General features: G+C 46.3%; 1 protein-coding gene across 10 annotated transcripts in view; it reads left to right on the top strand.

The window, feature by feature from the left end:
• The first annotated feature begins 3,070 nt into the window (after nucleotides 1-3,070).
• The window catches only part of ZFAT (zinc finger and AT-hook domain containing), a 115,666-nt gene continuing 95,493 nt past the window's right edge, over nucleotides 3,071-23,243 (top strand). For 6 of the 10 annotated variants that reach the window (XR_015060377.1, XM_085889605.1, XM_085889612.1 and 3 more), the window contains exons 1-3: nucleotides 3,071-3,228; nucleotides 6,039-6,212; nucleotides 20,385-20,768. Coding sequence is in view for 9 of the 10 variants with exons in the window: in XM_085889605.1 (XP_085745731.1) it covers nucleotides 3,210-3,228; nucleotides 6,039-6,212; nucleotides 20,385-20,768 (577 nt within the window). In the remaining variant the exon portion in view is untranslated. Of the gene's footprint in view, nucleotides 3,229-3,301; nucleotides 3,391-5,396; nucleotides 5,685-6,038; nucleotides 6,213-20,384; nucleotides 20,769-23,243 lie in introns of those variants that run through there. The other 4 variants (XM_085889610.1, XM_085889611.1, XM_085889607.1 and 1 more) reach the window with 4 other exon arrangements.

Below are 23,243 nucleotides of genomic sequence, written 5' to 3' on the forward strand. Positions count from 1 at the left end.
CCCAGGCAAAGGATGAAATCACTGGCACATAACTATGTCTGGTGGCCTCGCCTTTATTCTTATGTTGAACAGCATGTCAAACACTGCTATCCATTTCAGAGAAGATGAAGTGCTCCTGCGAAGGCACCACTGCACTCTTGGGAGTAGCCCACTAAGCCATGGTAGAGGATTCAACTGGATTATGCTGGACCCATTGAAGGCTGTTTGATACTCACAGTAAATTGATTGATGCTTGTCACACATGTAGCAACCTCTCACACTTCCATAGAGGGGCTACGCCAGTGTTTTTTCCACTGTTTGCCATGCATGATCATAAGCAAAAATGGAACTTTTTTTAAGTTTATTGAACTTCGAATTTGCTGAATTCACCTGCCTGTATGGTATAATTCACGAGTTTCCAAACCCACACAATTGAGCTTCAAATGGACTCTGAAAGCTCTGAGTTTCATCAACCTGAGGATGGTTCCCTGGTTTCTGGTTGCGTGAGCACAAGAAAAGACTGACGGTGCATTCAAACCGCCCTGTCCGTTTAATACATTACACGTATCGCACACATGGACATGCAAACCACTACACGAGTATATTACACAAGACTGTAAGATGAGACAAACAGCCACTGAGTTTGGGGTAAGTTCTGAATGGTTGGTTTAGGAAGAGAACAATGGGGAAAGTTTTTGTCTACAATCATCATGCATTTCTCTTTCCCTGATACGATGGGATGGCTAATCTAACTAAACAGAATCGTTATGGAAATATCTAAACTTCAGGGTTCCTTTATGTGTTGGCCCTGGGGTCTTTCCACAACTGCAACACCGTATTGCCAGCACCATGGCCAAATTCCTGCCCCAACTACCTCTCTGAAGGAAATGGTAAACCAACCAGCATAACCTGAGGCCAAGAAACTGCTTGGGTAGCACTGACGCTCTGCAACAGAGTATGATGAATCAGAATAGATGGGGCACTCAGCTTAACGTCCATCCGAGGGATGCCGCACTTCGTGATAAAACGTACGTCGTGCCTGCAAAACACCGATCTGACAGGTTATCATCGTGTTGGGAATCGAACCCAGAATAGACAGCTCAATGTAAACATCTGTACCATCCTGTCACAAAGGGCAAATTTCATGTTACCTCCTGTGGCATAAATATTACACGTTAATTTTACTAATTTACAAACTATAGCATATTATGCAACAAGCATAATTAACATTTCTCGGCTCGCCGAGGGGTACAAGACAGGAGCACAAGAATATATATTACTACTACGACGACGACTTCTACGACTACTAAACTGGGTCAGGATAGAGATACAAAATGTCAAACATGAGATCAGCGCCATCTCCCTTAACATATCACGAGCTTTTGTTTCGGTCTGACATCCTGCACTGCTCACCAAACACTCCTTATGGTATCCAAGGCAGTCTACACTCGTGGCTTACGGACTTCCTCTCCTGTCGCAGTCAACACATGGCTCTTAATGGAGTTCTCATCTCCTCTTCCCATCCAGGCTGGAGTTCCTCAAGGCAGTGTCCTATGCTTTTTCTGGTTTTCATCAATGATCTCTCAGACTCTGGAAAATCCTCTTTATTTCTTTGCTGATGACTCCACCCTTTGCCGTACCATCTGTCATTCCTCTCATCGGCAAACAACAGCCTCTTCACTCTCTGCAGACCTGGATGAAATCACAAGCTGGTCACACTTGGAATGTCTTTCAATCGTGATAAATCTCACACTCTCACCATGCCTCTCCGAAAGGACTATCTGGAACCCCCACCCCCCCACCACCCCTATCTACTTTCTCAACAATCCCATTGAAGAAGTCCTTTCATTCAAGCTTTTGGGCCTCACTATCTGCCACAATATTTCCTGGGAAAGCCACATCTCCAACCTGGCCTCCAAAGCCAGTCGCCGACTGGGAATCTGACATTATGTAAAGTCCTTCCTTGGCAAACCTGAGCGAAGCATTTACAAAGCTTTCGTCCACAGCCTGATGGAGTACTGCTGTCCTCTCTGGGGTGGTGCTTCTGCCTCACACCAAGTCCGACTTCATGCTGAGAATACCAAGGCTTTTAGGATCATTGGTATCTCCTGCGATGAAGCTGAGGCTTTGGGTCTCTCACTCCCTCACCGGAGGTAGGGCGGTGGTCTTTCTGTCTTTTATCGTCGCCTATCTGGCGTTGTACCCCCCCCCCCTCCGCTCTATCTGTGATCTGACCTTTCTATATTTTCGAAGGGTGCTTCAGGTCTGCCTAAAAACCCCCTTCTGGTGAAACTATCAAGACCAAGAATTACTGCTCACCTTCACTCTTTCATGCCTCTCTTTTGTTTTTGTTTTTTGTCTCACCTCTGGAATAAACTCCCCCACTCTCTTCGATCCCACTCCTCCCTCCAGGTCTTAAAAACAGCTGTTCACCACCATCTCATATCTTCCCCCATCCAAAACCTTGATGTTTTGTACCCCCGTTAATCCACCCCAAACCCACCACCTTCAAATTCCCTGCTTTCCTTCCTGAAAGTCCCTGTAATCTCCATCTTGTTTACCCCGTGTACCCCGCCACATCGCTCTCCCTTCCACAGACCTCCTATTGTCTTGTGTTCCCCACTATTTTGTGCTTCCCTCTCCCGGCCATCTTGTCTCTGGCCTCGTTATATTATGTTCTGTGTGTTCGCCATTCCACGAGCCTCGACTTGGTGAACAACAACAAAAATAAATCCAAGTGCCCATCGAAGATATTTGTGTCGTCACATGTTTGCAAATATTAAAAAAAAAAAAAATTATATATATATATATATATATATATATATATATATATATATATATATATATATATATATTGTATATTGCATCCTCTGCATTTCGATCATATACGTTGAAGATCCTATAGTATCTCTCGAGAGTGGAAGGCCAATGTGTGTTGGCCAAGTCCTTTGATTTTGCGTTAAAAAAATTAAAGTCTGAACCATCGGTTGGATTGTGCAATGGATAAAAAAAGCCGAATTAAAACACACGACAAAAAAAAACTGAACGAAACGTTTTTCCGAGAACGACGTAAAATGTCGCGAGACTTGGGCTTTCGGCGCCATGTTGTTTCTAGCTTTTGCGGATTCGTCAAGCCGGCCGTACCGGCCCGTCTCTGAGCCTTTGTGTCCTTTATTTTCGAGCGTTTATTTTTTTCAAAATATTTCCTTGAGCACAGAAGCAACGGAGGCATGGAGACGGACGCTTCTGGTAAGCGGAAGGCGAAGCAACGATGTTTGGCGCCTCAAAGTAAAGCTGCTCGCCGCTGCCCGACGGCACTTTCACGCGTTTATAAAGCGCGCGCCACGCAGCTCGCCGACTGACGCTCTCTTTGCACACGTCCAATGTCGTACTCGCAATCTGACGTGTGCTGTTAAGTTTTGGCGAAAATGAGGGTGAAAGCGGGGAATTTGTGTGTGTGTGTTATGGATATTGTGAGGTAGCTGGTTCGTGATGGATCGCTTTGTTGTGCTGGTGAAGTAGACACGATGGCCCGAATGTCCTTCTCCTGTTAGAAAGAAATAAATAAATAATAAAGTGTGTGTTTGTGTGTGTGTGTTTTGGAGTTGAAAAGGAATGAAAAATCTCTGGAAACAAGAGTTAAACAATATTTATTGATTGGGGTGGGGGGGGGGGGTTCATCGACTAATTACGTACGCACCGGAGGATGAACTTTCTGATTGTGTTGTACCTGAAGTACTCGACCGTCCATGCTCCGGTGTTAGAGAACGTCGGTGTTATGTTTGGTGGTGGTTTGCCATTCGTTGCCTTTTACAGCAGTTGTTAATCAAGAATTTGGAATTATGTTTGGGATGCCGGCAATAGCTCGCCTACTCTTCGCGAAGGACGCCGTCGATCTTTAACGGTCACCAACTAATACCGGCAAATCGGACACCCGGCTTGATATCCGTCCAAGGGACGGGCACACACATTGATGAAACACCGGCATCACGGTTTATGGATGGGTCAGGATTCGAACCCAGGTTGGACAGCTTCGAAGCGAGTGTGGGTACCGAGTCTCGGCCACCCTGCTCACCTGGAGGATGAAGTGAGAGAATAGACAAATTGAGAAACGGAAGAGAGAGAGAGAGGGGGGGAGAGAGGGAGAGGGAGAGGGAGAGGGAGAGGGAGAGGGAGAGGGAGAGGGAGAGGGAGAGGGAGAGGGAGAGGGAGAGGGAGAGGGAGAGGGAGAGGGAGACAGACAGACAGGACTGGACTGGACAAAAAAAAATGAGGTTGAAAGTGGGGATGAAATGGCAATTTTTGAGGAGATGCCGCTAAGGGGAGGGAAGGAAAGTGTGAGGCATGTGGGAGTAGTCGTGGAGGGGGATAAAGAGAGAGTGAAAGGTTTTTCTGAAGCCGTGTTTCAAATCGGTGACCTCTGACACCTGACGTCACGAAGTGAAGGCACCATTATTTATTTATTTCCCAAGGGCACAAAATACAATTTCATTGCTGAATCAGAAAATATATGGATAATTATCATGTGGATGGTATAGATTATTATGATATGATGAGCAAATACAACCCGTCGCTTCATATTAAGAGGAAGAAAGGGTAGGGCCAGGGAGGGAAGAGAGGAGACGGAGGGTAGGGGAGGGAAGACGTGGGATGGAGGGGAGGGAAGAGGAGGGACGAAGGGTTGGGGAGGGAAGAGAGAGGACGGAGGGTAGGGGAGGAAAAAGAGAGGACGGAGGGTCGGGGAGGAAAAAGAGAGGACGGAGGGTAGGGGAGGAAAAAGAGAGGACGGAGGGTAGGGGAGGAAAAAGAGAGGACGGAGGGTGGGGGAGGAAAAAGAGAGGACGGAGGGTAGGGGAGGAAAAAGAGAGGCCGGAGGGTAGGGGAGGCAAAAGAGAGGCCGGAGGGTAGGGGAGGACAAAGAGAGGACGGAGGGTAGGGGAGGAAAAAGAGAGGACGGAGGGGTGGGGAGGGAAGAGGAGGAACGGAGGGTAGGGGAGGGAAGAGGAGGGACGGAGGGAAGAGGAGGGACGGAGGGTAGGGGAGGAACGGAGGATAGGGGAGGGACAGAGGGTAGGGGAGGGAAGAGAGGGGATGGAGGGAAGTGTAGGGGAGGGAAGAGAGGAGGCGTAGGGTAGGAGAGGGGACTGAGGGGAGGGAAGAGAGGGGATGGAGGGTTGGGGAGGAAGAGAGGGGACGGAGGGAAGAGAGGGGATGGAGGGTTGGGGAGGAAGAGAGGGGACGGAGGGAAGAGAGTGGAAGTAAGAGAGGAGACAGAGGGAAGAGAGGTGAGGGAGGTAAGAGAGGGGACGGAGGATAGGAGAGGGAAGAGAGTGGACGGAGGGAAGAAATGGGACGGAGGGTAGGGTAGGGAAGAGAGGGGACGAGACGGAGGGGAAGGAAGGGAGGGGAGGGGAGAGGTTCTTTTTCTTTTTCTATAATTAGAGGTCTGGGAAATCTAAAAAACCCATAAGACCAAATCAGTGTGTTTGTTTAAAAAAAAAATGTTTGGTTTCCATAAGCAGTGAAATTATTTGCAGTTGTCCATTAAAAGAAAACAGGAAATGCAAACTGGGGTGCAAGGAAGCTTTTCCTATAAACATACAATGAGTGAAGTCGATGCAACTAATCATGCAGACTATTTTCAAGGCTCTGAGGACTTTGGACAAACACCGACAAAACTTGGTTTTGCAATTGAAATGCTGTTTGTGATTGACTTCTTTTTTTATTTTTCTTCTATAGATTACTGTGTCATCCACGGCATGTTTTAGCTTTTATAGATGTGTTTTTACTTTAAAATATGTTTGACAATATATATATATATATATATATATATATATATATATATATATATATATATATATATATATATATATATATATATATATATTTAAAACTGGTCACATACTTTCGTGTAAATGGAATTTCCCATTCTCTTTGCTGTTAAGAATTTTTTTTTTCAGAATTCTCTGGTGCACAATGGTGGATTAAAGGAAATTTTCCTGCATAATGCCAAATTCTCGACCGACCTCGACAATTGTATGCTTTGTGGTCTTTGACAGAAATCGGCATCTTCATGTGCCGGCTCTGCAACCTTTTTTCAACCAACAAAGCTCGACTTTCTGCCCACGTTGTATGTCAACATGCTGATCAAGCTGAGGAAGTAAACGATCTTGTTGTTCTTCTGCGACCTCTGGCAGAAACCCAAGAAGATCCAGTGATTGAATGTAATGAAGGTAAGAGAGTGAACCTCTGCAAGTTGATACATCGTTCAAAATGAGCGGTGATCCGGGAGCCAACGGTCTCTAAAAATGCTGGCAGATCACAAAAATACTGTGGCCACTACGTGGTCCATGTGGCCACTAATTGGAATGGCTCGCTCAGAAATTGTCTCCCATAAAATTGTTCGTCAACTCATGAGAGGGAAAAGCTTTCTGATCAAACACAAAACACGCTCAGCCCCAACTTGTGAAGGTTATTCTATTATCCACATCATCAGTATGGTGTAGTAGTTTTGGTTAGCAACTGTATACATACTAATGGATTATACAGCTCGTTGTCCAGAAAGCTAGGGCCACAGCCTCGTATGTAAAGGTACTGAACACATGCGCATGCAAATGCAATTAGCGATTGTACAGAATCATACACTTGTAAAAAGGACAAACTAGCATGTGTTGTTCCCCATCCCAATTCATTGTAGTGCAGTGTGACTTGTCATTGGCCAGCTTGAGCTGATGAGACTGAACATGTGTAATTATGCATCATTGAGCGAAGTTGGTTTTTCTGTAGCTAGCTGCCATGTGCAAGCAGAGGTCGTGTTCTCTGATTCGGTACATATGTTCGCAGTGTAGTCTATGATGACGGCTCGACTCGTACCTGGGTTTTTATTTGAAGCTGGCTGCTGCTAGAGCTCCAGCTGGTCTCCTGCTGGTCTCCTGCTGGCTGCTTACCAAACATTTATTTTCACAAAATAAAAAGTATAAAAACATTCCAGATGTGCTTTGCACTCAATTTATTTCAATCAAGGTAACGAATGTTGACTTTGTTGAAAAAGACTGATTGTGATGGGCCTATATAGTGCAGGTTTTATGATTCCTTCTGTCCTTGTATTTCCCATACCCAACAACAACAACAATCATGTGTGACTTCAAGAGATGATATTGTTACGGTTGTGGGGGTTTACGAGGATGGGGAGGGGGGGGGGGTGCTGTGTTAAATAGATAGGGATTAAGGCCAATTTCCCCCAGTATGTTATTGCCCACTGTGACCTTTTCCTACGTTTTTGCATTTACAAGCCAGCAATAACAGGAATCACGTCCTTAAAACAACAAGCGAGCCAAATATTCCAAGCATGCAGAAGCCCCGCCTTCCCGGCGTTGTGCCGACAAGCCATGCCTGGAGATGGATGATTGATGGGCGTGACATCAGAAGCGAGAAGGAAAAGCAGATGGTTTTGGTTGGTTGAGTTTGGTGTGAGGGACGCGGTCGAGAGACGACAGAGCTAGGAGATGGCGTGTAAGAACAGGGCATTACGGCTGGCTTTCCTTCGACACATGAAGAAGACTGCATGATTCTCAAATTCATGCTGAAGCAAATTGGCTTGTGTGGTGGAGTAAGACGCTGGCCATTGACTCTTGGCTGCGTCGTGTGAGACCGGCCTCGAAGGCTCGTGTTTATCACCGAAGAAAGCGGTGCCATTCTGCAGAGAGCAGTGGCGTCGGCAAGCGTGATCGACGAAGAGGCTGCATGGCGGTTTCTGAGCCCTGGCATTGAATACCGCTTCACAAATTACCTCACGTACGTTTTCCTACCCAGAGAGCGGCTCAGCCCCATTTTTGGCGCGTCTTCCCACGCAGGATGTAGCGGTACCCTAAAGTTCAACAAAGACCATTTCTGGACAAAGATAAGTGCCAGAATAAAGGGAGTATTTTCTTTTATTTTGTTTTCCCCCTTGTCTGTATTAAAGTCCATGTGTTGAGACGCCTTGATTTTCAGCTTTAATTGACCTCACGTTTTATTACTCCATTTTGAATTATTATCTTTGTAAATATTTGATCTATTTTCATTAAATCCCCATTGTCGAAACATTTTATCATGATGGGATTGGGGGTGATAAAATGAATAAATTGATGATTAAAATTTGATATTAAAATAAAATATATTAATCCTGAAATAAATGTACTCAAATATTACGGTTGTGTTACGTATTGTTACGTTACGGTTGTGGAAATTATATATATTGTTACGGTTGTGGAAATTCGCATTACACCATAAAGGGTTCTCAGGTGAGATATATCGATAAGTTCATGTGTAGTTCGCCCAAACCCGTTGTATAGAGGGAATATGTGCGATTTATCCGGGCTGCAATGCTTTGAGTTCGACATTTTTCTTTCTCGATTGTTATTTTGGACCATTAAGCCACCAACAACTCAAACACCACCACCCTTGCCTCTTTACCTCCACAACTCCATCCCGCAAACATCGCTTCGCTGCCATTCCCAAACGACGCCCGCCAACCACCAAACCACCATGGCAAACCTCCCACCACCTTCGCCTTTCTCCTTCACAACCAGCAACCACACCACCTGTGAACACTGAACGTCGGGCTGTCTCGGGCCCGTTCAACGATTAGTGTCGAGCCGCGAGCGCGAATGGCGGCCGTTCCGAGGGAGAAAACTGATCGGGGGAGCTTCACGCCCCTTTCCTCCGTCCAATGGGCGAGCGTGGGGCGGCTTGGCCCCGCCTCCATGCGCGTGTATGTGAATTCCGTTTGGGCAGAAATGCGGATCAAAAGAGGCTCACGCCCCCTTTTTCCCCGACCAATGGCTGACCAAGGGGTGGCGTGGCCCCGCCTCCAAATTAATTTTGATCCGGGAATTTGCATACACGCCCCTCCCTCGGTCTATAAAGGCGCGCACACGGGATGGTTCGCTCTCTTCATCCTGAAGCTGGTCTCGTCGTTCGTCTTGGCTCGTCTCGCCTGGTGGTCTGGTCTGGTCTTCTGTCGGTGCCAAGGTCTTCTGTCGGTGCGGTCCCGAGACCCCGCTGGTGGGACGGAGCGTCTGCCATTCCCCTCTCCCGACCCCGAGCATCAACAGTTTCCCCCCTTTATCCACGCTGAGATAGCGCCAGAAACCCCGTCCGTGGCGTCGAGCGGCCAACACGTGCCGGCGCGAAGCACGAGCTCACCGACCACGCCAGAGGAGCTGGGAGCTGAGGTCGTGGGAGCAGGACTCGACGCGCGCAGGGAAGTCACTACTTTTCTTTTCTTTGCTTTTGGTGTATGTGTGTGTGTGGCGCCAGTCTGGAAAAGTAGAGCTGTGTCAGTGTGCTCGTGCAAGTCATATTCGGTTGTAGTTCTTGCTTCCGTTCTTGCTTTTGTTCTTTCTTTGACTGTATGAAAACTGTATGGCTGTGAATACATGCTTGTCTGTGTGTGTGTGTAATAAAATGCTTGCTTGTTGAACTGTTTCCCGTTTCGTTGCATCTTTTTCCCTTATTTGAAAGCTCCATCTTGCATCACGTCAGGGATTGGTAGTGGGTGGAAACACCCGATAAGTAATCTGAACCGTCGAGGTCGATGATAGCTCCGCTCGGTTATCCCTGCAGTATGGAACGAGCCGCTTAAGCAGTTCGTGTCCGAAGTCGACCTGCGGCGAGGTACGATCGCCCGGTCGACCACTCGCGCAGGTACTTAGGTAGGTCTAATTTGGCGAGCAACCCTATCCTGCGTGGGTGGGCAATTGGCACGATCGTGGTGAGGTTAAACCCCCACCCGTGACTGGCTCCTGGCGGTAGTTCCTGGAGGGTCACGACTGAATTGTCCATTCCGGTGGGCGACGCGTCGCAATTCGAGTTACGTGGCCGATCGCATGCCGGCGGGCACAAATTCTCAACACTGGTGTCCGGGAGCGGGATTCGAATCCACCCTGCTTCCAAGCTAAATTTACGGTAATCGGTTCAGGGGTGAGTGGAGCGACCCCCCGATTCCCTCCAAATTATGAGCAATTTAAATTAAATCGCTTACGTGAAATAAGATGGCATTTCAAAGCGAGCGGGATCCGGGGGTAGTAGAAATGGGTGTGGGAGTGTTAGAATCCATGGTCCAGGAAGAAATCCCCGAGCAAGAAATGTTTATTGTGCAGGAACAGTTCCCCCCCAACTGAACCCAGAGCCCGAAATGGGCGCGGCAGCGGCCACGGCGCATGGCACCCCCCCTCCCCACCTCCATCAAATCCCTCCCCGGCCCCCAGCGAGACCGATGGTCGAGGTACGTGGCCGATCGCACGCCGGCGGGCGCGAATTCACAACAATATGATGTTTGAAGTATGTATCAATTTGGAATTAACATAATTATATTTCTCCTCTGTATGGAAAGATCACCAGTATATTAGATGTGTAAACAGGTTGAACTTTGCCAGTCAGTTGAATATAAAGAAGAATTACCTGTCATGGAGAAATATCTTGAGAATTTTGTATGAAAGACACAAATGAGTTGGAATGTGGACTAAAGAAAATGTCCAGGCAAGCTCTGGTAGCTTCAAGGTAATATATTGTTACGGATCTGGAAACCATGTGCATTCAACATTCCGATGTCCCAAAAGTCAGTTATGTCGTTAAGTATGTGTGTAGTCAGATCCCCTTCCTTTTGTCTCGTGGGAGAATCAAGGGTGTCGATCCAAGCCAAAATGTGTGGGGGGGGGGGGGAGGGACAGGGAACTGGACCCTCCTCCCAAGGTGTGCCCAGGCAATAGATCACCACGACAACTGCTCCCCACAAATTGATTAGGCGACATGAACAATGGACTGCAACGTTTTTTTTCAGTTCCAGATACGGTATATTAATCCAGTGTATTAATACATGTACACATGCAGGTACATATACTGTACTGTATTTATCCAAAGAGAGTGTGACGGTTCAGAACATTGGAAACGAACGTATTTGCCAACTTGTGGGGATCCAGTGCTGCCAACTGATCACTGTGGATGTGGCAAACGATGAGATGGTTTAGTCTTTGTTGACTCATCATACTTCTTAGCCAGGTTTTCAGATGCCTGAGTGCGCTGAAGGAGCGCTCAGCCGAGCAGGAGCTTGCTTGGGAGATCACGAGCAACCAAAACAACCGTTCAACCTTCGGGAACAATTGGCGCACCTCCGGTACTTTTGGAAGATGGCTTGGTAATCCTGAATACAGGAACCAGTGTACTGCTTCTTGAAGAAGAGCAATTCTTCTTTCAGACTCTTTCTTTCTGACAATTCTGGATAAATGGTGACGGTGTCAGGGTCATACTCTCCAGAGAGTAACATCTTTGCGAGGCGCCGTACCATTGCAAGTCTGGAGAGGTGAAGTACGTAGTCATGTTCGACATAGCTGAATTGAGCGCCGCAAAATTCCTAGTTTTGTTTTTAGCCGTGTACACTGTATGTGTGTGAGCGACAGAGCTGCCGTCAGTGGGTGTGAGCGGCCAACAGACGCCGTGTGTAGGAGAGACGGTGCATATAGGGGGCGACGGTAGTGTACATCATGTACATCATGCACACTACCGTCGCCCCCTTTATGCACCGTACAGTACATGAGGTATATCTACTGCGTGGGGCTGCATGGTACAATGACAAGAATAGCAACGAAGGCTTATCGCTGCGTACCAGCAGCTATTGCTTAAATTTTTGCATTTTTCAAAGAGGCATGGGACTCAATGTGGGGGGACAGAGTACTCTGTCCCCCCAGGTAAAGAAGTGGGAGGGACATGTCCCCCCCCCCCCCCGGAATCGACGCCCATGGAGAGAATCAAAAGCGTGCGTTGCGATTTCTTTTAGTTAGGTTATTACATCTAACAAGCCATCTAACAACCATCCCATCTGCATGACCCCTCGGCCCATCACGATCCACCACCACCGTCTGCCTTCTCGCACCCTGACGTGCCAAAGCAAGATCTCGCGGTTCCGGTTTCTCGGCTTCCACAGACGTTGTAACTCTTTCACGACGACTTTTTGCAACGTTGATACTGTTACTCGTCAAGTATGAACCCGCATGGAAGAGTGGCTGGGGTTTCCCGGCAGGGGACAAGGCCCCACCCCGGAAGGGTGGGCCGTACGACCCTGTCCAATCAAAGGTGGACAGCGAGTTGTGTTTCACCAAGGGCCCCTCCCCGTTGAGGGAGGTTAAAAAAAATCCCCGAGCACTCTCTGAGAGCAGAGTTTTGGTGGGTTTTTGCTGTCACGAAAGGGGTTTTTGCTGTTACAAAGGGGTTACGAAGGTTGTTATGAAAGGGTGGTAACAGTGGTTGTTACGAGGGTTGAGCAGAAGGTCGTCGAGGCGGCGAACGTGTCTCTGCTGGCCCTCTACAAGAAAGGAAAGAGCGACCCCGACCCCCTTCCGTGGACCTCGGCCATTCACTACCCGAGCTCCGCCTCGAACCTCAAGTCCCACACGTGCGACTGGGGACCAAACCAACGATCATTGCCAGGTGCTGCAGTACGGAGTACTCCCTTTCTCTGACGGCCAGGTACCCATCCGAACTCTGACTCCCAGCTTGTCTCTCTCCTCGGCTGCGAGGGTCCAATAAAGAACTCTGGGTTTCTTTTCATTTGTGTGTGTGTCTGCATGTGGCCCCGTCTGTAAGTAGAACTGAATAAGTGTTTTTGGATCATTGTAAATATTCCTTGCTTGCATATTCGCGTTAAGTCTTGCTTTGTGTCTTCATTTACTGAAAATAAATCGTCACAGAAATGTTCCCAGTCCGTTCCCGTCCTTTCTTGAATTGGTCCAGCATGGTTCGGATTTGAATTTAGACGGGGTTTTATCCCCGGTAATCGGACAATTGTAGCCGGGACGTCCTGGGCAGGCCCGCTCGACTGCATCCGAGCCGGAAAGGTGGGAACTTGTGGCAGAATGGTAGTCGTTAGGTGTAATTTTACCGCTGCCGGTACAGTGAATCCGGTTCAGCCAGGCGTTCCGAGGGTGTGGATCCCCGGTAGCCGAGACCGCATGGTTACTTTGGTACATTGGATCAAGACAAAATAACCCTACGCCACGCGGTATAAATATTGGCGACCACGGTTGGTTAAACGACCCGCCGGCTCATGGAGTTATCCGAGCGACGGCCTACAATTCTGGGGAGTTTGGTGGGAGACGATGCAAGTTTTCCCCACCTCGTGGTCGTTCTCACCACCGACCCCCGGCCCACAACAATATCTTCCCAGTTTTTGGAGAAGCAGACTGACTTTTAACCTACATAAGATGGAAACTTGTGTTAATGGCCATTAGAGTTGACGTTTGACCAGGGCCGGATTAAGGTCTTCGTAGGCCAAGGCCCTTGAGATTTCGTAGGCCAAGGCCCTTGATATTTCGTAGGCCAAATTCAAGAGTCAAAACAACGACGATTTTGAACATGAAATTTAATCGGAACAGACTGCGGTAAATGGCGATTTGTCCGACTTTCAAATATACAAGTGCCTGTAAAATCCAATTCACCTTCAAAATAGAGAAACGAACGATACAGAAAACAAATTCGGAGGAATGTATATATATATATATATATATATATATATATATATATATATATATATATATATATATATATATATATATATATATATATATATATTCAATTTCCACCCTACTGAAACACCTTCTTTCGTGCCTTTTGGTTGGCAAACGACGCAATCACTTCGGAGAAATCGATTTGCTTCATCAGCTCAGATTCAACACAGAGCATAGGGAGCGTGGACACGCGCACCTGCCCCACGGTCGACCGAAGACAATTTTTCACGCGCTTTAGTGTGCTGAAGGAGCGTTCACCCTCGCAGCTCGTAGCAAACATCGAACAATATATTCGGAGGGCAACAAAAATATTAGGGAATGTCTGTGTCAAATTGTTGTGAATCATGTACTTGAGCATGTCCGATGCATCGATGAACTTGGAGTATTTCGTGCAAAGTTCTATTTCCTGAACTATGTCCATTTCAACGTCAGCAGGGTACTCTGAAACCAGTTTCTCCGCTCTGCGAGAGAGTGTATCATGGTCGAGGCTGTTGGCCGTGGGGATGAATCCAAACAGATCCCTGATTTTCTGATAGCTCTCTCTTCTCCTATGGATTTCTGTCAGAAGGCGATCAAGTATGGAGAAGTACGTCTCAACTCTGAGCTTCTCCCTGCCAGATTTTGGGGTTTCTTCTTCCTCATCATTTTCATCGAAGGCCTTCTTTCGCCTCTTGACCCGACAATTATCATCAGCATAAATAATGGACTGAACAATCTTTTTGGCGCGGTCCTCAAATGCATCGAATCTTTCATCGTTTCTATGCGACTCTATGTATTCATAGAAAGCGTCATAATGCTGCTTAACCGCTTCGACATCTATTCCAGGTTGTTGGAGACATCTGTTTACTCGATCAATGTTGCCAAGTAGATCAGACCAGACTGCACACATGATTGCTGTTTTGGTCAGTTCCATCTTCTCAGCCAATGCTTTGGTTTCCAGTCTCACTGACGGCGTGTCTTTAGGGGGCTCGGCTATCTTCATTAGCGCCTTCTTTCTGTCCTTGTAGCTTGCGGAAAACGCTTTACAAGCATCTGCGCGAGCTGACCACCTCGTATCAGACAAACATTTGAGTTTGATGGCACGTTCATCGAGTGACTTATTTAAAATGGCCCATCTTTGGGGCGATACTGACATAAAGTTATACACGGCTTCAATAAGTCCAAAGTATTTGACGGCTTCCAAGCAACTCTCGGCGGCAGCGACTCCTACCAGATTCAAACTGTGCGCAGCACATGGTACCCACTGAGCCAATGGATTAATTTTACAGATTCTTGCTTGTACGCCTGAATAGACACCGGACATGTTGCTTGCATTGTCGTATGACTGCCCTCGACAATCCATGAGATCAATCCCATTGGCTTCCAGTACCTCTTGCAATTTTCCAAACAGATATTCACCATCGTGATGCTCAACGACGACATACTGAAGAAACCTTTCGACGGCGCTACCATCTTGCATCACATATCGAAATAACTCAGCAAAAATAAAAACTTGACACTCATTATTTGTCAAATAGTGTTTAGAAACTTTTCTTGAAAGAGTTCTAGTTGTGATTATGGTTAAAGGCATTGTCGAGGGCATTACTTCACACATTCATTCTACTGGTCGGGCCTACGTAGCACGTAACAGAGCACTGCACGCTAAAATCACGTTTCCACGTGACACAAGTCACGTGGCCTATTGATACACCTGCAATTGATCTCAAGGTAGCAGAGGAGAGTATCATCTCAGAAAAACGAGGTTTTATGGTTAATTATTCATTAATTTGCAATGCCAGGACTGTCAAACATTCAGCGTGAACGTGCCATTGGCATGCTGAATACGGGAACATCCGTCACTGACGTTGCGAGGGTTATGGGATGCAGTCGACAGACCATCCATAACCTCCAGACACGTCTCCATCAAACTGGCACCACAGCTGACCGCCCCTGTCTTGGTCGACCACGTGTTACGTCACGCGCAGAAGACCGACAGATTGTCTTACGTCATTTGCGTAATCGGTTTGTCACTGCCACATCCACTGGGAATGAATTGTTTGGAGGTCGAGTGACTGCCCAAACCATTCGAAATCGCCTGCGCTCTGCTCGTCTTCATGCACGGCGGCCATATCGTGGACCAATTCTAACCCGTTTCCATCGACGCCAACGTCTTCTTTGGGCACGACGGCACCTGAGATGGACCCAGCGAGATTGGAATAGGGTTGTGTTTAGTGACGAATCAAGGTTCACACTAACTTTTGCTGATGGAAGGGTTAGAGTGTGGAGAAGACGAGGAGAACGCAATGCCCAGTGTTGCGTACAGGAAGTGGATCGCTTTGGGGGCGGTAGCGTTATGGTTTGGGGTGGTATCAACTGTCATGCTCGATCCCGACTCATTGTCATCCAGGGAAACCTTAATGCGGCAGCATACAGGGATCAGGTGCTCGTTCCAGAGCTTTTACCATTCATGGCAGCTCATGGCCCAGGTCTGACTATCCAATAGGATAACGCCAGACCTCATACGGCCAATTTAACAACGAATTTCCTCAGGGACGCTGGCATCAATGTCATGGAGTGGCCCTCAAGATCTCCTGACCTCAACCCCATAGAGCATGTGTGGGATGTGTTAGGCAGGTGGCTCCATCAAGTAAGGAACCCTCCACAGAACTTGAAGGAGCTTGGTGCCATGTTGGTACAAATATGGCGGCGCATTCCCCAAGCTGTGTTCAGACGCATCATCCAATCCATGAGGAGACGTTGTATTGCAGTTGTGAACGCCCATGGAGGACACACCCGATATTGACATGATTTCATTAAGTTGTGACTCACAGTTTTTGATCATGGACATTGTCGTCGCATTTCCGGTGGAACCGATTCCATGACAAACATGATCTGTATGCTATCGTATCTTTAATTACAAGAGAATTGAATACAATCGTTATTTCAAACCTATTTTCCAAAGTGTTAAAATTATTGACTTTGAAACGAGTGTAAAGTTTTTATTTTTGTTGAGTTTATTACCGTCAACTGATCGATATGCGAAAAGACTGACGTCGAATCGATGGAAACACCATAATATTTAGCATTCTTTATTTCTTGCATGATGGTAGATTTCACTTTTTCGGCCAGTAGTAGGATAAACTCGTCGCATATTGTTGATGACAGGTACGATACACTTCCCTATCCCTTGTTCCCATACACTTCAAGATGCTGGGTGGGAAATGGATCGAATTTTGAGACTTGTTCAAGACAACCAAGATAGTTTCCATTGTTTGCACAACCCAGCTGCTCAGTCGTTCCCCAGAACGGAAGCCCTCTTTCGGCGAGGAACGATATTACAGCGACAATTCGCTTCAGGACATTAGTCCAGTTAGCTTCCTTGTGCAGGTACTGCTGTTCACATGATGTGTGAATCCTGTCTGTCACCTTCATTTCGAGTGACTTTTTGATTGCTAGAATATGGGCAGTACGACGCTCGTGCGACGCTAGACGTGCAGAGGCATTCTTCCAATCATTGAATCTGATTCGAAAATTACTGTGATGGCTTTCGTGATGATTGCCATCGGGACATAGGAGTTTGCACACGTCGCGGTAAAGTTTACCGTTTGATGGAGAAAACAGCATCCAGTCCCTGTTCACCGTTTCCCCGTTCGTGAGTTTCCACTGAAAGTGTTTGCGCTGAAAATACCGTGTTTTATCTGGATACACTCGGGCCGCATACGAAAAATCTGCGTTCCGGTCTTGGCAGGGAGGATTCTGGATGAAATTATCTCCGAGTTCTGCGGAAAGAGTCCATTCAGCAGGATCAGGATTGAAACTACGAGCCGCAGCACTGGCTGCAGTTGTTCCAATGCTTCTCTTGTTGCTTGATGCTACAGTATTGGTATCAGTTTTCGAAATGTGATGCAGTGCGAGATTACTTGATCCCTCGACATTGACATCAGAAGACTCTGCATGCGCACATTCCGTTTGCTCATCTCTACTCTAGTTAGGTGAAATTTTTTTTAAGATTGATCCAGACTCTTTTTGTTTCTGTTTCACGCCTCTTCTTTTTGTCACGTTTGCAGGTACCGCTGTTGTGGTGCCGAAGATATCCATCGGCCATAGTCAAGAATAAAAAACGACAAATAAGAGCAAAACGAAGAACTGCAAGCGTCAGGATGCTCGATAACTCACAGGAAAGTAAGAGGGTGCCAGGATGTTCATACTCAGCGCGAACGTTACCCCACCCATCAGCCAGACGACAGCAGCGACGCCTGTGATTGGCTGAGTTGTGATGTGATCATATGGTTCCCACGCTCACTGTCGACGATCACTGTGTCTGGCAGCGTTGAAGGTTCAGAGTTTATTTTGACACCATGTTTATTTTAAGTTGCTGGTGTCTGTCTATCTGTTGTGGGTTCGGGTATAAACCCCTTGTGCTGTGCTTCAGACTGCTCCGTCAGTGCCACAATTCCCCTCCCACGCACGCCATAATCTCCGAGGATCACGTGTTCGCCTCAAACGAAAACCGCTCGGCGATCCGACCTGGTTGTTGTTCACTGCCCGTCCACGACAATTGGGTCCGGGGGTGGGGGGGGGTTAACTTAACTGCCACGACCGCGAGAATATATTCTCCCTGCACTGTTGTATTCTTCAACCTAAATACCGTGAAACAATATTCTTTCTGTGAAAATAGGACCACTGGACCTGCAGCTTTTCTGGGCCCTGGCCGAAAGTTGTAACCAAACTGGGGCTGGAGAGGAAGATTTTTGAAGGATTTACTTCATCCTTCATCCTTGAAGGATTGAAGGATTTTTGAAGATGAAGGAGGCAATTTTCCTAAAAATTTACTGAGTCTACCATTTTGACACACTTCCGGTCACATGATCGGTTTGATCTCCACAATTTACCGTCACGACCCTGTCCTAATGTTCCAACCCATATTTGTTGGCATTCTGACTGGTGGGTCTGGAGAAGAAGATATTTGAAGAAATTTACTCAGTCGCCCATTTTGACCGACTTAGTCACATGACCGGAACGAACTTTGCAATCCCTGTTAACAATCAGGAGTGGAACGTTGCTGCCAAATTTCAGCCGGGTCAACCCGGCGGATTGGCCGGAGAAGTCAAAATAGGAAACGGACAGATGGACAGATGCTGCATGATGACAATACCTTATCTGGAATTTCAATTCCAGATAAGCTAATAATATGCTTGTTTGTCTATCTGTTACACACACACACACACACACACACACACACACACACACACACACACACACACACACACACACACACACACACACACACACACACACACACACACTGACATTCCATTCCACACATTCTTTGGACAGTTTGCCTGACTCCACCCACAATTTCATCCTGAAAAATCATAAAGCCACCATGTTGGTGTTTACTGCGATGCGAAGCCAAAGACATCTTCAGAGCTATCATATTCACAAACGCCATGCCCTCCCTATAAGTTTTCCCTTCAGTGTAAAGAGACAGTTAAAAGGATTTTGAGCTGATAGGTGTCACAGGCCTTATGTAGATTGGCCTCAGCAATTGCCGATACACCACCCAAATAGCTCTGTGGCATTCTCTCAACCTGGACTTTTACCACGAGGTTACGCAGATCCTTGCTCTTATTTCCGACTATTTTATTTTCAGTGGCTTGACCAGGGACCATAAAACCCATGTCATTGTAAAGGTCTTTGTTGTTGTCTAACTGGGAATATTGTGACATTGTGAAAGAAAACATCCTTCATTACCGCTGCCACCGAAGGTGAATGGAGTTTACGCTTTCACCCCTGTCTGTCTGTTTGTGTATCTATTTGTTTGTCTGTGAGCAGGATATCACAAACAGTTATGGACGAACTTGGATAAAATTTGGTGGGCATGTTGGGAGTGTTAAAAAGAGGATTTAAAAAAAAAATTGTATACATTGTCGAGGCTCGTATGAGAGCTAGCACAACACACAACAAGGGTGGGGGCAAGAGACAAGAGAGGCGGGAGAGGGAAGGACAAAACAGTGGGGAATAGAGACATTAGGAGATCTGTGGAAGGGAGAGGGATGGGGCAGGGAACATGGGGTATACAAGATGAACATTACAGGGACTTTCAGGAAGGAAAGCAGGGAATTTGAAGGAGGTGGGTTTGGGGTGGATTAACGGGGGAAGAAAGGATAATGGTTTTGGATGGGGGAAGATAAGAGGTGGTGGTGAACAGCTGTTTTGAAGACCTGGAGGGAAGAGTGGGATTGAAGAGAGTGTGGGAGTTTGTTACAAAGGCGGGGAAAAAAAAGAGGAATTGGTTAGATTTTAGTGAAAATCCGGATCCGAGAATTTAAACATTTTTTTTTTTTGTGGAGTGGTTCTTTCACCATGGACAAATGGAGCCAAAAACGATAAATAGCACATTATCTCAAAAAGTTGTCGACGAGTTATGATAAAACGAGGTGGATGAGTTGGATAGGTTACAAGAACAAGCCAATGACTCCACCCACAATTGTAAATTCATTTTAATGGATGGGCAAATGGTATCATGTACCCACCCCCACAAGCCCCTTTTCAGCAGATAAGAATGTGTTGTTTCAGATGCTCATCATTCTGCACCCCCAATGAAAATTCATCATGTAAGCATGATTCAAAGTCGTGTCAGTTTATCACTCCTGTGCTGATTATTCACCCCTTAATACAACATTGGTGTCTTTTTTGATGATCAGTTAATTCAAATGCTATAACAGTGGGTAAAATGGCCATTTTAAAGAACTGAAGGTAATAGTATGTTATTTGACAAGATTTCTGATTATCATATCCTTGCACATAGATGTAAAAAAAAACCAGCATTTTTTTGGTTTGTTCAGTGTTGATTTGACTTGGTGGGGAACCTTTGCATTGCAGGAAGCAACAGGAGACGTGGTCGTGCAAAAGGGTCGAAGAAAAGCAAGTCGTCAGGCGAGGTGGCAGATTTTAAAGGAAATAAGGATTTTGGTAAGGAGACTGAAAAAGAGGAACAAGAATGTAAGGATGACATTAGTTTGAACCCCGAGTTCCTTCGTTGCAGTAAATGCCAGAAAGAATTCCGAATTCGGAGACAGCTGAGCAATCATCGTTGTATTCCATTGTCCAAAGTTCGCATAAAGGATACAGCTGTTGGAAACTTGCATCAAGAAAATGAAGATGTCACAGACATGGAGTTGGTGATAGAAGCTGTTCATGAGAGTGATGAAGACAAAAATGTGAACAAAAATGACAAGATGGTGGAGAAAGCAAATGAGAGAAAAGGCAAGTTCTTGTTTTTTTTCTTTTCTTTTCTTTTCTTGAAACATGCTGGAACCTTAAATAAATAATGTTGATTTATAGGATTGGAGTGATGCACAAAATGATGACCTGTTTACAATTGCAATTGAAAAGCTGTAATATGCAAAAGTCCACGACCCTGGCCGGTCCCGGCAAGGCTCACCATGTCTAGTGACGAGGCATGAGCCTAAACCCAGATGTACTGAGTCCTCACCAAAATGGGAGCCATGACAGAACACAACAGCAGGACAGCACACAGGGTTTGTTTGTTTTTTTAATTTTAAGTTTAATGTTGAGCGTACATCAAAATGGCTGGGACGATGTCGAATGTTCTTTGACATTTGTGTGACATTATGATTTACGATGTTGAATGTTCATTGACATTTGTGTGACATTATGATTTTAAGTTCTTTCTAATATATATATATATATATATATATATATATATATATATATATATATATATATATTTTTTTTTTTATATATATATATATATATATATTGTTATAGATCTGGAAACCACAAGTCGTTTCCAGATGTCCCAAAGGTCAGTTATGTCGTTAAGTATGTGTGCAGTCAGATCCCTTTCCTTTTGTCTAGAGGGAGAATCAAAGGCGTGCGTTGCGATTTCTTTGTAGTTAGGTTATTAAATCTTTACATCCAACGAACCCTCCAACCAGCCATCTACAAGACCCCTCGGCCCATCACGATCCACCACCAACCAGCTGCCTTCCTGCACCCTGACGTGCCAAGGCAAGATCTCACGGTTCCGGTTTCTCGGCTCCCACGAGCGTTGTAACCCTTTCACGACGACCTTTGCAACATTGATACTGTTACTCGTCAAGTATGAACCCGCGTGGTAGAGTGGCTGGGGTTTCCCGGAAGGGACCAAAGCCCCGCCCTGGAAAGGTATGGCGTGGGACCCTGTCCAATCAAAGGCGGACAGCAAGGCGTGTTCACCAAGGGCCCCTCCCCACTGAGGGAGGTCCATAAATTCCCGAGCACTCTCTGAGGCAGGGGTCTTTTTGGGGATCTTGGAGAGTTTTTGGTGGGTCTATTTGGAGAGTTTTTGCTGTCACGAAGGTCGTCGAGGCGGCAAACGTGTCTCTGCTGGCCCTCTACAAGGAATGAAAGAGTGACCCCGACCCCCCCCCCCCCCCGTCCGTGGACCCCGCCACTCACCACCCGACCAGTTATGATGGAAGAAAATCTGCGGAACAAACAGTTGAAATTCACCACGATTCATCTCATCATATTGAGATTTGGAGGTTTGAAGGGAACGTCTGCCTTGTGAAATTGGAGGTTGAGAGTGATGCAGGCATTGCGCTGCCATTGCTCATTGACTACAGAGAAACGAAACGGACTGTCTGGGGTTATGAATTGAGCTATGTATTAATATGGGAGGTTGCCTCGCATTAAAGTTGGACAACATGCATTTTTCTTCTTTTTCTTTCTTATTTTTCTTTCTTTTTGCTCTCTTTGGGGGAGGCTCGTTTATGGTATTGAGGCTGCTTCTCCCCCCCCCCCCCAAGGCATGCCATTACCAGCAACATATCATGTGGTTTCTTGGGTTTCGGCTCATCATGTTGGATACTCCCAGTAAGCTTGCGCTTAGAGCTGGTTATAGGTGGAGGCGGCAGTGGGTAAGCGTGGAGATTTGTTCCATACGCTTCTCTTTATCGATTGACTTCTTTCAGGCAGCTAGTACTGACTATGATGTCCTTGTAAAGCTATCATCCACATCCTTGTAAAGGCAGTTGATTTATTTTAATGTTTTGTGGCAGTCTTAAGGAGTTTAACATTGACTCGGCAGTACCACACAACTTGACCCTGGTTGGCTCACCATTGACTGTGATGTACAACTCAAGCTCAGGTAAAGCATTGCTGAGATTATTTATCTGATCCAGAGTCTCGAGTTTCAGTGAATGGTCGATGGAGAAAGCACATGATACCCTTACAAGTTAACTGGCTGAAGTGCCTGTCCATGATGGGCAGTAAAAACACTTGAGCAATGTTTTTGTCAAGTTTGCTTTATTCATGGAAAGTCAGGTTCATAGTAATCATCGTGTCACTCCACGATGAACAGTGACAGCAATGTACATCCAGTCCTCGTGACTTGCATTTGGGAACGTACTGTGAAGTATCAACATGACATCCTTTCGGTCTTCTATCATCGACTTATTTGCCATCACTGCAAAGGCTGGAAGAATTGGGCTGTTTACGGTTCATCGTGAAGGGGTACATATTGTCACTTGGCAACATTGGAGTGCGAGGAATGAACGGCTTTTCTCCCGCATGAGGTCATGTTGCAATCATCGCTTCCAGAATGTGTTGCAATTTCAGGGACAATGTAGCGTGTGCCATCACAATGGCCAGAACTGGCATCGAAGTTGCAGAGGAGCATGACACCTGCTCCTTTTTTGAGTTTCAACATATGTGGTGGAAAATTGCAAGTAGTCA

Source organism: Eptatretus burgeri, chromosome 7, assembly GCF_056783735.1.
Source record: "Eptatretus burgeri isolate ZD-2024b chromosome 7, Ebu_testis_v1, whole genome shotgun sequence".
NCBI lineage: Eukaryota > Metazoa > Chordata > Myxini > Myxiniformes > Myxinidae > Eptatretus > Eptatretus burgeri.